Below are 14,108 nucleotides of genomic sequence, written 5' to 3'. Positions count from 1 at the left end.
AGTTGAGGCTCATTAGCTTCATGTGTCTTTACCTTTTACCAGTAGTCGTCTTCACAAATAAATGTAAATTTTGATATACGCTTGTAAATATCTTGTTGGTAGCATGTTGTCTTGCTTGTCCCCATCTGTTGTTCGATTAAACCAAAAATGAATTTTTGAATTTTGTTAAAACTGGGCTTTGGAGAATACAATATGACCTCCTTTTTATTCAAAATGAGTTCAGGGTTTTTTAACAGTGATGTAACTTTGATCACCACAAGTTTGCTGTGACCTGTAAGGGACAAGTGCACTTCTCTCGTGTTATTACATCAAAGATGGTGGTAAATGACGCGTATTGCAATCCATCTAGAAGGAACAGCAAACAATTTACATAAATTGTAAATCACACTTAAATATGGAACAACTGTTGAAAGTGGCGATAATACTCTTGCCTGATGCTTTTTCTTACATGAAACCAATATTGTTGGCTGTTTGACTTTGTTTTGGGTATCAATTTCCATTAGCTTTGTGGCCCTATTTGTTTATTCCCTATTACCCAATTCAGCTCCCCGGGGAGCAAACAGTCCATGTTCTTACTTAAGTCACTATCAAAGTCCAAACAATCACCAGACCTATCTCTCATCTAACCATACAAACCCAACAACCGGGATTTGACCCACACCCCATTGTCCTAGCCACTGAATTTATTAAATAACTAACGACAAGTACCACTTAATTTGAACATATGATTTAGTATAACTTTAAGAGCTTTTTAGATCAGTTACAATCAAATTACAACACTTTAAATCAGAAACCATTCTTTAAAAATAGCTTGTTACCAACAATGTGGTAAAACTTAAAACGTTTGTCGAGGCTATTTCGTTTTTTGTTTTTTTTTCTCTCTTTCTGATTTTTATTTTTTTTTATTTTTAAGAGATTCTTTACTTAAAATCTTGAAATTCTAATTATTGTACTGATCAATCGCAGCTTGCATGTTTTCAAATTTGAATAAAATGTATTATTTATTAAAAAAAAATGGTCTCTCAGATAAATTTGTTTTACCAATAATATATCGATACAATTAACACCAATACAATGAAATCTTACACAACAATTATTAATAGGTGCAGATCTAGCCCTGGCGGCCTTACACTTTTGTATTGTATCTGTGTACAGAGGAATAATCCAATATAGGGCTCGTGCAGATCTTAATTAAAGGAACACGTTGCCTTGGATCGGTCGAGTTGGTCTTTGAAAAGCGTCTTGGAACCGTTTGTTATAAAATCGATATGGTTAAAAAGATGTTGTAAAAGTAGAATACAATGATCTACACAAATATTCCTCGAAATTGCGTGGTTTTTGTTTTACCTCCTCGACAAACACGGTCGGCCGTTTATGGGAGTCAAAACTTTGACTCCCATAAATGGCCGACCGTGTTAGTTCGCGACGTAAAATGAAAACCGTGCAATTTTTAGTGATACTTGTGTGGATCATTATATTCTACTTTTAAAACATCTTTCTAACCATATGCATTTCATAACAAACGGTTTCAAACGCATAGACCAACTCGTCCGATCCAAGGCAACGTGTTCCTTTAAATAAGTTAGAAATAAGGCACAAGTGCACATCGAATGTGACAGAAGTTCTTCAATCGAGATCAGCGATTTGAAAGTTTTTTTGTGAAAGTATTCCCTCGTATAGCGTTCCCTCGTAGCTTAAAGCTGTTGGAGTTACAATGTTTTTTTTTTTATTATTTAAAAGACCAGACACAATCTTTCCCTCACCAGGCTAGCTTGTTTCCAGTGTCCAGACATATAATGTAAAATGTCAGTGTTGGATTCTAAACCCAAATGACTTGATAACACCTCGGTAACACCTTGTTGTATTTCTTTTGTAACCTATATTAATTATAATTGTTTTCTTGGTGTTCCGTGTTTTTGTCGTAGGTCTTTTGTGGCATTTGTGCCTTTAACAATTGTCTATATTTTTTAACATAGTTATTGTAATGTTTGTAATTCAAATACAAATCAACGTTTTGCTGTGACTTTTAATAAGCCAATAATAATAATAACAAACCAAGGTCGACAAGCAGGTAAACTGACCAAGGAACCTGCAGCCGATTTCACGAAACGCTAACATTTATCCTATCTCGAGTTTAGGACGAGTAACCCGTCCTAACTTAGGATGGGTTCAATGCGTTCTAACGTCTCTGGATTCGGAACTTAACTCGTCCTAAGTCCTAAGATTAATCCGAAGGTAGGAAAAGTTTGGTGAAATCTACCGTCGCGACGGCTGGTAACATTGGCAACTCTTTAGTTTTCGACCACGGTTCCCAACGTTTTAAATTGGAGAAGTTTAAAGGTTTTGAAAACAGGACCAGGTGAAGTTTTTCTTCAACGGGAAAGTGTTTTGTTTACAATTAATTCTAAAAAGCAATGCTTTTTAAATATTACTGATACATTGCAAATGGTGGCATCACAAAAGTACTATATTATACATGTAAACGGTTGTTAAGATCAATTTATAAAAGAAACCACTCTTAAAACAGAAGTTCTATTTTTTTCTTCAAATCAAATACAATGTTATTTGCTTTAAGTTGATACTTAATGATAGATTCAAGTCTAGACAATCCCCCATGCGTTTCCCTAAACTGTTGAGTAACTTGTTAACGAATTTAGTTTGAGGATTCCCTTCATTACGAAAGTACAATTTTGTTTAGGTTCGATAACTTCTTCTTAATTTTAAAAATGGTTTCAGCAGCTATCTACGAAATACAATGAGGTGCATACCACGGTTACAACAATGCTTAATAATTAAGTGCAAATTTTAATAACTTCAAAATTAAGGCAAGCCGGGTAAATTTTGTAAATTGTATTCATTCCAAAGTCATATGTATTCCTCTAGGAGCTTCATCTCAATCCGCCGTGTATTCCTAACCCCATCTTTGTTTTAATTCAATGTGCATGTCAAATCCATTTAAGGCAGTAGACACTATTGGTAATTACTCAAAATAATTATTAGCATAAAACCTTTCTTGATTACGAGTAATGGGGAGATGTGATAGTGTAAAACATTGTGAGAAACGGCTCCCTCTGAAATGAAGTAGGTTACGAGAAAGAAGTAATTTTCCCCGAATTTAATTTCGAAACCTCAGACCTAGAATTTGGGGGAACCGAAATCCGCCGTATATTCCTAACCCCATCTTTGTTTTCATTCAATGTGCATGTCAAATTCCATTATTAAGGCTGCGGTTGTTACACTCTACGTTCTCAGTAAAGCTTTACATCCAATATAAGAAGCACCAAATCATAGCAGCAACTGGTCCGCTCTCATTGGTCTGTGATCTTGCTACTATTTAAGTAAAGGCGATTTTGTTCCCTTTAACAAAAGTGCACCCACAACTTGTACACATTGTTTCTCCTCAAGGAATTAGAAAGGAGATGGATCATTCTGACCCGCTGCTCGTTGTAGCGATGTTGTGTTAGGAATCAAGGCAGCTTAATCAGTAGGCTAGCTTGCTACACGAATGCTTCAATGAGAAACAGTTGCCATTGCGTTTGTACTGACTTATGCAAAATGTATTTTTAAACCTCAAGCCCGATTGAAAACCCAGCAAATTGACCCAACGATACAAGCTCATTCGAAGAGAACTGTGTGAGCTCTAAAAATACAATCCTAAAACAAGTTTTTGAAAAAATTATAAGTATGCCCTTTTACTTTAACAGTGTAGCATGTGTTTGACACCAGTCTGTTTTGATAATGTTGTTACATCCAACTGAGTCTACATGAATTCATTTTGGTTATATTTAAAGTTTTAACCGGACTGCTGGACACTATTGGTAATTACTCAAAATATTTACTAGCATAAATTACTTGGTAACGAGTAATGGGGAGAGGTTGTGGGAAACGGCTCCCTCTTAAGTGACGTAGTTTTCGAGAAAGAAGTCTATTTCACATAGTTTGATTTCGTGACCTTATAATTTGATTTTGAGGTCTCGAAATCAAGCATTTGAAAGCACACAACTTCATGTGGCAATTTTTTTTTATAGTTATCTCGCAACTTCGACGACCGATTGAGCTCAAATTTCCACAGGTTTGTCATGTTATGAATATGTTGATATATACCGAGCGAGATAAGTGCATGGTCTTTGACAATTACCAATAGTGTCCAGTGTCTTTAAAGGCTAAACATTTGTTTGTTAGTTGTTGGCTTAGCTTCTATTTTGTGATTGAACAGTCCACATACCACGGTTTTGTTTACCTGTTTAAGTCTGAGCTGAATAGATAACCAATTTGATGGATATTTGTACCAATAATACGAGTCTGCGTTGGCTTATCATTTGATTGTCAAGGGACATTGCAAATTCCATCCTCAAGTTTTTTAGCCACGAGGTGGAGATTGGCGGCGTATTTTGATTTCAGTCTTTGCAATACGAGAACCATTCCATTCAGTAGCTCTAATAACTCGTTTGTATGGACCCATAGTATCTCCAGGTTGGATATATTCAGCATTAAGGTTATTGTCTACACCAGGCATACCAGAGCATCTATTAAACCACCATCCTCCTTCACTATTCAGACTTGGGCAGTTTGTTTCGTCTTGGTTATTATCTGTGTGATGGTGAATGATGAAGGCTTGACTAATGGCAGTCTCAAGAATATCATCTGGAAAACATAAGAAAGTACAAATAATCAACATTCAAAAATACCTCAGACAGTTTGGCTTTTCCTGTTGGCGGAGAACATTTCACGTGGGGTGTTTAAACAGTTGGTAAAAGCACAGCCAGAGCTGTTTGTAACCGATTGTTTTCGGATAGCATTTGTGCGGGTTAGCAAATGCTATCCAAAAGCAACTGTCTCAATAAAAATGCACCGCACGGTCATGACCCTACCGATTTGAAATGGCCGTTTAAGAACTCGTCACCACCCATTTATTCCCCTACTAATATTTGATGTTCTTTTATTTAAATACGTTTAAGTGGCTGGTATACGTTTAAGTGGCTGCTATATTTTTTATTTTTTATTTTTTTATTTTTATTTTTTTTTTTTTTTTGGGGGGGGGATAAAATTAAATAACTCCACGCGTGTTCTAGAATCTAAGTAAGTAAATTTAAAAGTGTGAATTAGTACGCGTCTTTGGCTCCACACATTGTGTCAAACTTGTAAACACTTTAAAGTTTTGTTTTACACAAAAATTTTTGATCGTTTGTTTTTATTTATACATTACGATTAAAGGCGAACCAAATAGTAAAACACAGTCGGCGGTTGGACTTGAAATTCTGTAATGTTACTAAAACCGAGAAACTTACTTCTGCATCCAATGAGTTCAATGCTTACAGCTGGATATCCGACGTCTGTTTGAGTCACACGGATGAAGCGGGCTCGGATCGGCTCTTCAAAAGGGTTCTTTACCGGTGCGGTTTGATTCGTGTTACCATGGAATGTCTGTAGCACAGGAAATAGAACATCATGATTAAGGCCAATTTTGGTTTATTGAAACATTTGCCTTGAACACAATAGGTTTTAAATGCAAAGTAATACACCATTTTTTTACTTTGTAACTGTTCATGTAATTCTGCTGCTGGCAGCGAATTGAATAGAATTTTAATAAACCATTGAATGAAATGAATGAACAATGAAATGTTCAAAATGTTGCAATGTTTCTTGTACGTACGAGTTACTGGGAGTACCGATTGTCTCTGTTTAAAACTAGTTGAGAAACAAAAGTATTCTTTACCGGTGCGGTTTTCTCCATGTTACCATAAAGTCTGTAGCACAGGAGATAGAACACCATGATCAAGGCCAGTTTTGGTTTTATTGAACCAAATTTGCCTTACAAACAATAGGTTTTATATACAAAGTAATACAACATGAAATGTTCATGTTGCAATGTTCTTTGTACGTACGAGTTTCTGGGATTACCGATTGTCTCTGTTTAAAACTAGTTGAGAAACAAGTCCAGCAGAATAAAAATAGCCAGTTTGAAGAACCATTTTGTTGTGCAATGACGAAACCATATACCTGAGGTTCTCCTGCAGGCGCTCCCTGATGGCTCACGTTGACCCAGGTAACATTGTCGAGGCTGTATTCTACTTGAAATGACGGTTCGTTTTCCCCTTGAGCTATGACTCCCTCAACAAGAGTTACTAACAGTAGGTCAATTTGAAGAATTGAAGATCCGTCCGGAATGATATGGGCTTCATTAAGAAGGCGTTGTTCACACACCCAGCGTACTGTAAATAAAATATTTGATTGATTATAAGACGGCTTCTCTATATAATACAAACGGCTCAAACTAGGCTCTGTTTCGTGAGTTAAATAAACAACTTTGTGTTTTTGATCAATTGAGTTTAGAATTACTTATTTCATAACCTAATATATGACTTTTCTAATTTAAAAGGTCGCCACGCTTTTAAGAAATCGCTGATCATCCAGAGCGCTAGAAGCAAAAAACTTCTCTGTACTTTGAAAACAAAAAGGGGAGACATTAAATTCTCAGATACAAAGTTTATGGGGGAAAATGATATGTTTACCAACGAAGTAAGTTGCTATTGCCATTACTTTAAATAAAGGTTACCATATGAATTGTACCTGTAATACTTGAGAACAATCTTGGTTTTAGAGTTGTGATTTGCTTCAAAAAGGAAAGAAAATCTCGATCAAATTTGATCACTTTAAAATTATCAATTCAAACTTTGTTAATTGAATGTACCTTTTTGATGTTTAATTATTATTCTGTTGTGTTTGATTTGGTTATTTGGTTATTATGAAAGTATTTCGCGATCAGCTCACTGTGTCATTTAGACGACTATAACTTTGTTTTAAGACAATGTACATAAGACATATATTTCAATAGAACTAACCTTTACATCCCAATAGTTCAACACGTATCCATAGAGAGCCATCAGTCTGGTTTAGTATGATGCGGATATAACGAGCAATGATTGGTGGATTAAACATGCTGGTAGCTACCGAGTCTGCTGCGGTGTTTCTTCGGATAATCTGTTCACAAACAATAAAACAATTCATGTAAGTTAAACATGTCTATTAACTTGGCCACATTAGACCAGTCAACTTTACTCAAACTAATATTCGATTGCCAAATTTGAATTCGAGAATATAAGTCTGATTGAAAAATCCTTCCCAAAATGTTTGGCTGAAATGCAGTGATAAAAGCCAGCGACATTGTGGTTTGACAATCAGCAAGTTGAACAAGATCAAACAGTTTCGTAGTTCTTAGTGTGGGACTAAATTGATTGATAAAATCATTGTTTTATTGATAATCAAACCAGTATTTGAACATACAGTTTTGATTGTAAGACGCAGAAATAACCTTTTCAGAGTGAATATTACAGTTCCTTACCTGTGTTGAATTCTTTGTATGCCACGTGCTCTGGTCATCACTGTACTCTAGCTGGTACTCATAACCTATATCTACACTGGTTCCCTGATCAGATCCCTGCAGCATCATCATTCCCTCCACTATCACTTTAAATCCTAGATCAATCTGTAGCCACGGGTTGATGTCAATAGGATTAGCGCACCAGCCAATAGTATTGTTGTTTGCTGATTGAGTGAGTCGTGCATTGCTTGGTTGACAGTTACCATCTTCCCTCTGCTGTGTACTTGATGCTGTGATTCTGAAGTCTGGAATGCTGCCGTCTCCCATTCCGAGACGATCCAAACAAAAGAAGCGTTCTATATCGGGCAATAATAAAGTCAATATAATAACATACGAACTGGAGTATTGAAGTTCATTCAGTGCATATTTCGATTTCATAAAGGTCACAACAATAACTGGCTTGAAAACGAACCCAAATCTGTTTCAGAACAAAACAAGCAAGTCAATATTACACTACCACTAACATAGTTGTAATTAAAGTATTGCCACAAGATTGTGTTTTTGCCACTTTGCACTTGATTGTTCTTTGCTTAATCGGAATAAAACTATTATTTATAAATGAACATAGTTAGGCTCATATGCTACGTAAAACACCTTTTAATAAAACGCAACAGTATTAACAGCGATCGTCTATAGTAAAGTTTTCATTTTAACCAAATGAGACCAGGAAGACTGCAGTAGGTGTCCGCTTAAAATATGAGACTTCGACATTATTTTAATATTTCAACAAATGCCAAATAAACCAATAACGTATGGTTATTGTTGTTGTTGCTGTACAAATCAAAAGAATTGATAAATAAATACAATAGGTGTTTTTCTGACTTTACCATTACATCCAAGGAGTTCAATACGCAGCCCTGGACGTTCTCCTTTATACCCAGTTGGTGTGATGCGGATGTAGCGTGCTCTGATTTCCTCATTGAACATGTTGGTCACTCTGGTGTTATAGCCTGAATTTCCAGGGAATCTCTGGGAAGGAAACATAAACGATGCTCAATGACAACAATAAATCATTAATACCCTAAATTCGTTTGAAGCTCTTCGTCTATTATCAAGGTTGGGATTAATAAGCAATCCGTTACTGCTTACTGTTGCAGTTTCTTTGTTCTCAAAGATGCTGCCACCTGTATACCCTTTGAGAAAAATATGTTAATAAACAATATTAACTGCATAGGCAATTACTTTTTATGGTGTTGATAATATTATGTAATTAACAGTTTTCCGTTTGTATGTATCCATACATACATACAACTAAATATTTACAAAACGCCTTTACATCAAGATCAAAGCGTGTTGTAAAGAGCCAGACCAATTGAAGTATAAATACAACAGATTACATTATTATGATACAAGTGAATTTTTGGAGTTTTTTTTAAGAAATATTTTTATGTATGACGTCACACCTGTGCACTGTCCTTATCAGTCCCTCCTATGAAGCGCATGTCTTGCTCATTGTCACCGTAAGATACGATAAACTCTGTGACCCACCATTTTCTGTCCCAGTTAGCCTGTGTAACAACACCTTGAATCAATACCGGGTGCTTTAGATCCACTTGGAACCATGCACTGTCACTGTCATTCAATGTGGGACACCAGCCACCTTTCACATCTAGCCGTCCGTAAGTGTTCCTGCTGCATTCCTGGTCATCAGTAGACGATGTCGTTATGCTTCCATCAGGGATGGTTTTATCTCCCATTCCAAGCTTCTGCCGACAAACTTCATGAGCTGAGAAAATAAAATACATTTAAAGTGTTTCCATCAAGCCAACCTTAATAGTGAAACCTTTATTGCGAATTTTGGAGCTGGTCGTGTTAACTTCAGAATAGTTTGATTTTAATTAATTTTTATTGAGACATTGATTAACGTTAGAAACGCGTTTATTTTGCCTACAGTACATTCTCAAACTAGTATGTCAGCTTAGGTGTAGTCTAATTGTTTACACTTTGAAGGGGAGTGAGGTATAGTGCAGATACAATATGACTTTTCGACACTTTGTTTCTTCATTTGTATGTTTTGTCATTTACAAAATTGAACTGTGCTCGACTAACAATTGAATACAGTTTGAAATGTCTCAATTGGATGACATTGTGCACTTGGAGAACGTGGTAAGTGGTCAACAGCATACATCAATAAATTACATCACTTACCTCTGAAGCCAACGAGCTCAATACGTAAGTATGGTTTTGAATTCAAGGCTGTTGGTCTGTTGCGGATGCACCGAGTTTGTTATGTCCAGTATTTATATAATGCAAAGTCATGCAATGAGTTTGGTGTGTCTCAATTAAGTGAGTTCTTGTGCAATAAAATTGAATGCGTATTCTTGTTTTTGATGACGAAGCATGAACGTTAAATCCAAGTTCGAACTGTCGGGTGCGTGCACGCTGTCGCAGCGAGTATAAACCGGCTTTAAGCATGCCAATTGAAAACGTTGTGAATGATTGAAACCTCTGCAGCCAAGAAGTTCATTAATTTCAACGGGAGTAATTCCGTCTATCATTCCCATCTAGTGTCCACAATATCCAACTAGAACCAAACACAACCAATTCAGTATTTAGTATTTAGTATTTAATATGTGTAGTAACCAAAGATGTTCGAGTATGGACTTTCTCCAACATACTGACACTCAAGACTTGCCGTTAAATATTTAGCATCCGTTTCTTGGTATTTTGGGGGTTTCTTACCATGCGTTAACCTTGCTCTTAACCGTACAATAAGGTGCTTCTTTCGATTGATCTATGGTTGTTTGTCTTGCCAAGTGCTAACCCTTTCTGTACCACCTCCTCACTACCACCTTTAATGCTGATATAGCTGCTCATAAAAGTATTCCTTCAGACAGACAAGCTCATTGCTTTGTCTACGTTGAATCATAATTCACGTCCCATCAAATCGTGTAATTCAGCTTTAGAAATTGACAAGGGCTTTCTATCATCTGCATAACGACTATTGCCTACAACTTGGTCACTAATATTTTACATCAACTTCAAAGTTTGCTGAGGCATTGAGCATCAAGCATTGGGCGTAGATCTTAAACGGATACAAATATGTAATACAGCCTTGATGAAACCCCTGCCGAGTATCAAACCAGTCAATGATTGTCAATTTCGCAGGTCGTCAGAGATATAGATTATTGCAGTAATGAATTCTGAGACCCACCTAGTTAGCACCGAGGGTTTACAAGGTACTAAGGCGCTTACAGCAGCCACAGCCAGGAACACCGGGGCGAACCCCTTCTCTTTTCGATAAGTGCACTGGGTTCTTTTAAATTTACATGCGTTACACAACATATGGGACAAACGCCTTTACGTCCCATCCGAAGGACGAAGCAATGGTTTAGTGTCTCGCTGAAGGACACAGTTTTCGCTACAAACTTTGAATATCATTTTTAAGTTAGGTCGTTACTTGTTCAAAAGTTCATGATTTATGGGTTAATAGGCCTAATAATAATAATAATAGTAAACGGTTATTCTAAAGCGCATAATACAATAAAGTCTGTAGCGCTTGGGTGGGTGAACAGGTGTTTTAAGTTGCAACTTAAATCGTTCCAGGGTGGGGCAGTTTATGATTTGGTGTGGTACATTATTCCGTAGTTCGGGTGCAGTAAATTGGAAGGCACGTTGAGAATGAGTCTTTAATGAGGCCCCTTCATAATGTATTTGATATGAGCATCCGAAACCGAGTGATCTATAATTTTGATTTTGAGAGTTCCATTTCTCTATTTTACTTTACATAAAATAAAATGAGATCTTTAGCAACACTAGTTTAATTCATATAGAGTTGGTAGTGCTCTCGCTCAAACCTTTTCGACAGATTTCCCTATTAAATATCAAAATTGTGCGTTTGGTGATTAAATGATTCACATGACTGCTTTGTGGTCAAACGGTTCACAATAACCTTTCGATAAGAAATATACAGTAATCTATTTATGGACATTTATCTTGAATTAAAAGTTTCGTTTTTGCAAATCCAAGTTTATGTAGATGTTACTTGCAAATCTTTATAATCATGATTATCAACAATCCAGATGAACTTATTTATAGAATTGGATATTCATAAATACCCCAGACAGTTTCGTCACTCCTATTGGTGTCCATTTTGATAACATCCACTGGTTGGCAATATTTTGTTTACTTTTAACTTTAAGATTAGAAGAAGAGGCTAGCATATTAATTCAGGTTAAGATTTAGGCAATAAGCCTGACATTTGAAAACGTGGTGATTGACTGAAACAATACCTCTGCATCCAAGGAGTTCAATACGTAGGAATGGCCTGCTATTCCAGGCTGTAGGTCTGATGCGGATGTACCGTGCTTGAATAGGCTGCTGGAATATATTGGTAACTGGGGTGTTTCTATCAGTGTTGCCAATGAATGTCTGTAAAAAATAAATACAAACCAGAGGTGGAGACACAAATAAATACAAATGATTATTAACACTTTGGTTATAAATAGTGGCTGTACTGCATTATTGGAGTGTTTATGTTGTTAATGAATATTGGTAACTGGAGCGTAGTTATTGGAGTTACCAGAGAGTGTCTGTGAAATGAATCAAAGGAATCAGAGGTGGTCAGGATGATAAATATATGAAGTAATAACAATTGATATATAAATCCTGAATAATGGTTGTACTGCTTTATTGAAGTGTGTTTAGTTTATAAGGAATACATGTTGGGATGGAGAGTGTCTTTGCTGAGTACTCTTACCTGTGGAGTAGAGGCCCCATTCACATACAGCCATGCAGTGCCATCAATGCTGTATTGTACCTGGTACTCTGTCACCCAGTCATCACCGCCTGGTCTGCCCTGTGTGATGACACCCTCAATATGCACGGGATTTATACCCACATCTATTTGGAGCATTGAATCAACGAACAGTCCGTCAGCTGGCCTCCAATAACGGTCCAGGTTCAGTCGTGCATTACTCGGCTGATGATATGAACCCCACTGACTAGATGCTGTGATCCTATCATCAGAAATACTCCCGTCTTCCATTCCAAGTTTATGTCCACACTGTATATCAACTGGAACCAAACACATCGCATTAAGCCTTCAATCATTTGTTTTAAATATACATTTATATTTACTTTTTGATGGGTAGGATTAATATTTGCCTGTTGCGGGTTATTTTGCATTTTTAACGTTCTTAACCCATTCTGCATTTTTACTTTTTAGCATCTCTATTGTTGAATGTTTATGATTTTTATTGTAAATAATTATAGATTGTTAATATTTTGCCCAAGGGCATTGGCATTGAAAGCCCTAATTCGGCCTACGGTTTTGTTTTGTAAAGCTTTTTAATTCCTGGCAGGTTTCCATGGCTTTTGTTTTGTTATTGTTTGTATTTTGTATGTGTTTTATGCCAAATAAATTATAATAATAATAATAACAAACTGCTTATAAAAAAGATAGTAAATTTCATTTCAACTTTTGCCAGGAGTCTGGTTTAAAATTTTGTTGTATTTAATGTTAACTGACGATTTTGAAACGTGTCATTTAAAATAACAGATTACCGTAAAAACATCGCCCGTGATTCACAAACAATTAATATTAAACAATTTGTTCCTGTAAAACATTAATGTATCCTTTATTATAATTTGAATCTTAATATAATCAGGGGAGCCTTGGTAATGGTTTTAACAATGCCATGTATTGAATTATATTGAAAAGAAATGATTTGATTTGCTTTTATAAGTACAAAATAATGTTCGCTGTTCAGAAGGACCTACATCCATTAATTAGTGTCCTCAAGTTTTGTTTTAACATCGTTGTTTTTTTTTTATTGTAACTAAATCTTGTACATTCCCCCTGTAAACTGTTATGGTTTTCCCATATTCGGCAATTGGCCGCGATGGAAAATGTATTTGTTTATGATTATAACAAAACATGTCTCTGAAGAAGGTCCGGTTTTGAAAAAAAAAAAGCTAAGGCCATCTAGCCTACTCAATATATAATATACCAGCGATATGTTAACATACCAGTTGGTTGTACCTCGGAGTGCTCCAGAAACATGGTGTAATCGACAGGTCCGACGTGAAACTGTGTCTTCAGCAAATGACCCGTGACGTTATCTTCATTGGTTAGGTCCAGACGGATTGTCCAGTTCCCTTCAGCATCAGTCAGGTTGTGTAGAATCTCATTGCCAAGCCAGAACTCACCATCCGTTGACCCAAAGCCTTTCTTGTATTCTGTCCAATTGCGGTTGAAATTGACTGATCCATTATAGCGCCGCTGGACAACCTAGAAGATAATAATAAAAGTAGCTCGTGTTTATGTGTATACAAACCGACATTGCGACCTTAAGGAAAAAAGTGTCCACATACACTTCAGACTGACCTTCAACATTAACACTTAATAAAAAAAAAACATCAGTTTTACAAGACGTTTTTTTTTACTTTGTTAAAAACAAATTCCAGTTACATTTTTTTCTCTTATATCGTTGAAGTACTGCTGTGTTTTAGGGATAAATGAAAGCACTGAACTTTCACAACTTGGAAAACGATACAAAATGTATTGCACCCGGTATAATTTTTAAAGAATGTGTGTAGTCAATAAGTGCAAGTCGATATGCAACGCGAAACATATAAGTCAGTGTTCTATTATACAAAGACAGAGTTGTTGGCATTATGTTTGTTCGAGGACCATATGTTAATTAATTGCTTGTTGTGTAATATATTTGAGTTTATATTTGGGAATACATGTTGTCTGCTAAGCAAAATAGGGTTCTAACATTGG

General features: G+C 36.1%; 1 protein-coding gene across 1 annotated transcript in view; it reads right to left on the bottom strand.

Annotated features, from left to right (window-relative positions):
* Positions 1-1,531: 1,531 nt before the first annotated feature.
* The window catches only part of LOC139943235 (uncharacterized), a 67,472-nt gene continuing 54,895 nt past the window's right edge, over positions 1,532-14,108 (bottom strand). Inside the window, exons 4-13 of the mRNA XM_071940062.1 lie at positions 13,352-13,613; positions 12,081-12,397; positions 11,614-11,752; positions 8,785-9,107; positions 8,209-8,350; positions 7,343-7,677; positions 6,843-6,981; positions 6,001-6,212; positions 5,289-5,424; positions 1,532-4,644 (exon numbers count right to left, since the gene is read on the bottom strand). Coding sequence (XP_071796163.1) covers positions 4,361-4,644; positions 5,289-5,424; positions 6,001-6,212; positions 6,843-6,981; positions 7,343-7,677; positions 8,209-8,350; positions 8,785-9,107; positions 11,614-11,752; positions 12,081-12,397; positions 13,352-13,613 — 2,289 coding nt within the window. The 3' untranslated portion in view covers positions 1,532-4,360. The remainder of the gene's footprint in view (positions 4,645-5,288; positions 5,425-6,000; positions 6,213-6,842; positions 6,982-7,342; positions 7,678-8,208; positions 8,351-8,784; positions 9,108-11,613; positions 11,753-12,080; positions 12,398-13,351; positions 13,614-14,108) is intronic.

Source organism: Asterias amurensis, chromosome 10, assembly GCF_032118995.1.
Source record: "Asterias amurensis chromosome 10, ASM3211899v1".
In the NCBI taxonomy this organism is placed as follows: Eukaryota; Metazoa; Echinodermata; class Asteroidea; order Forcipulatida; family Asteriidae; genus Asterias; species Asterias amurensis.
This window is presented reverse-complemented; position numbering and strand designations above follow the sequence as displayed.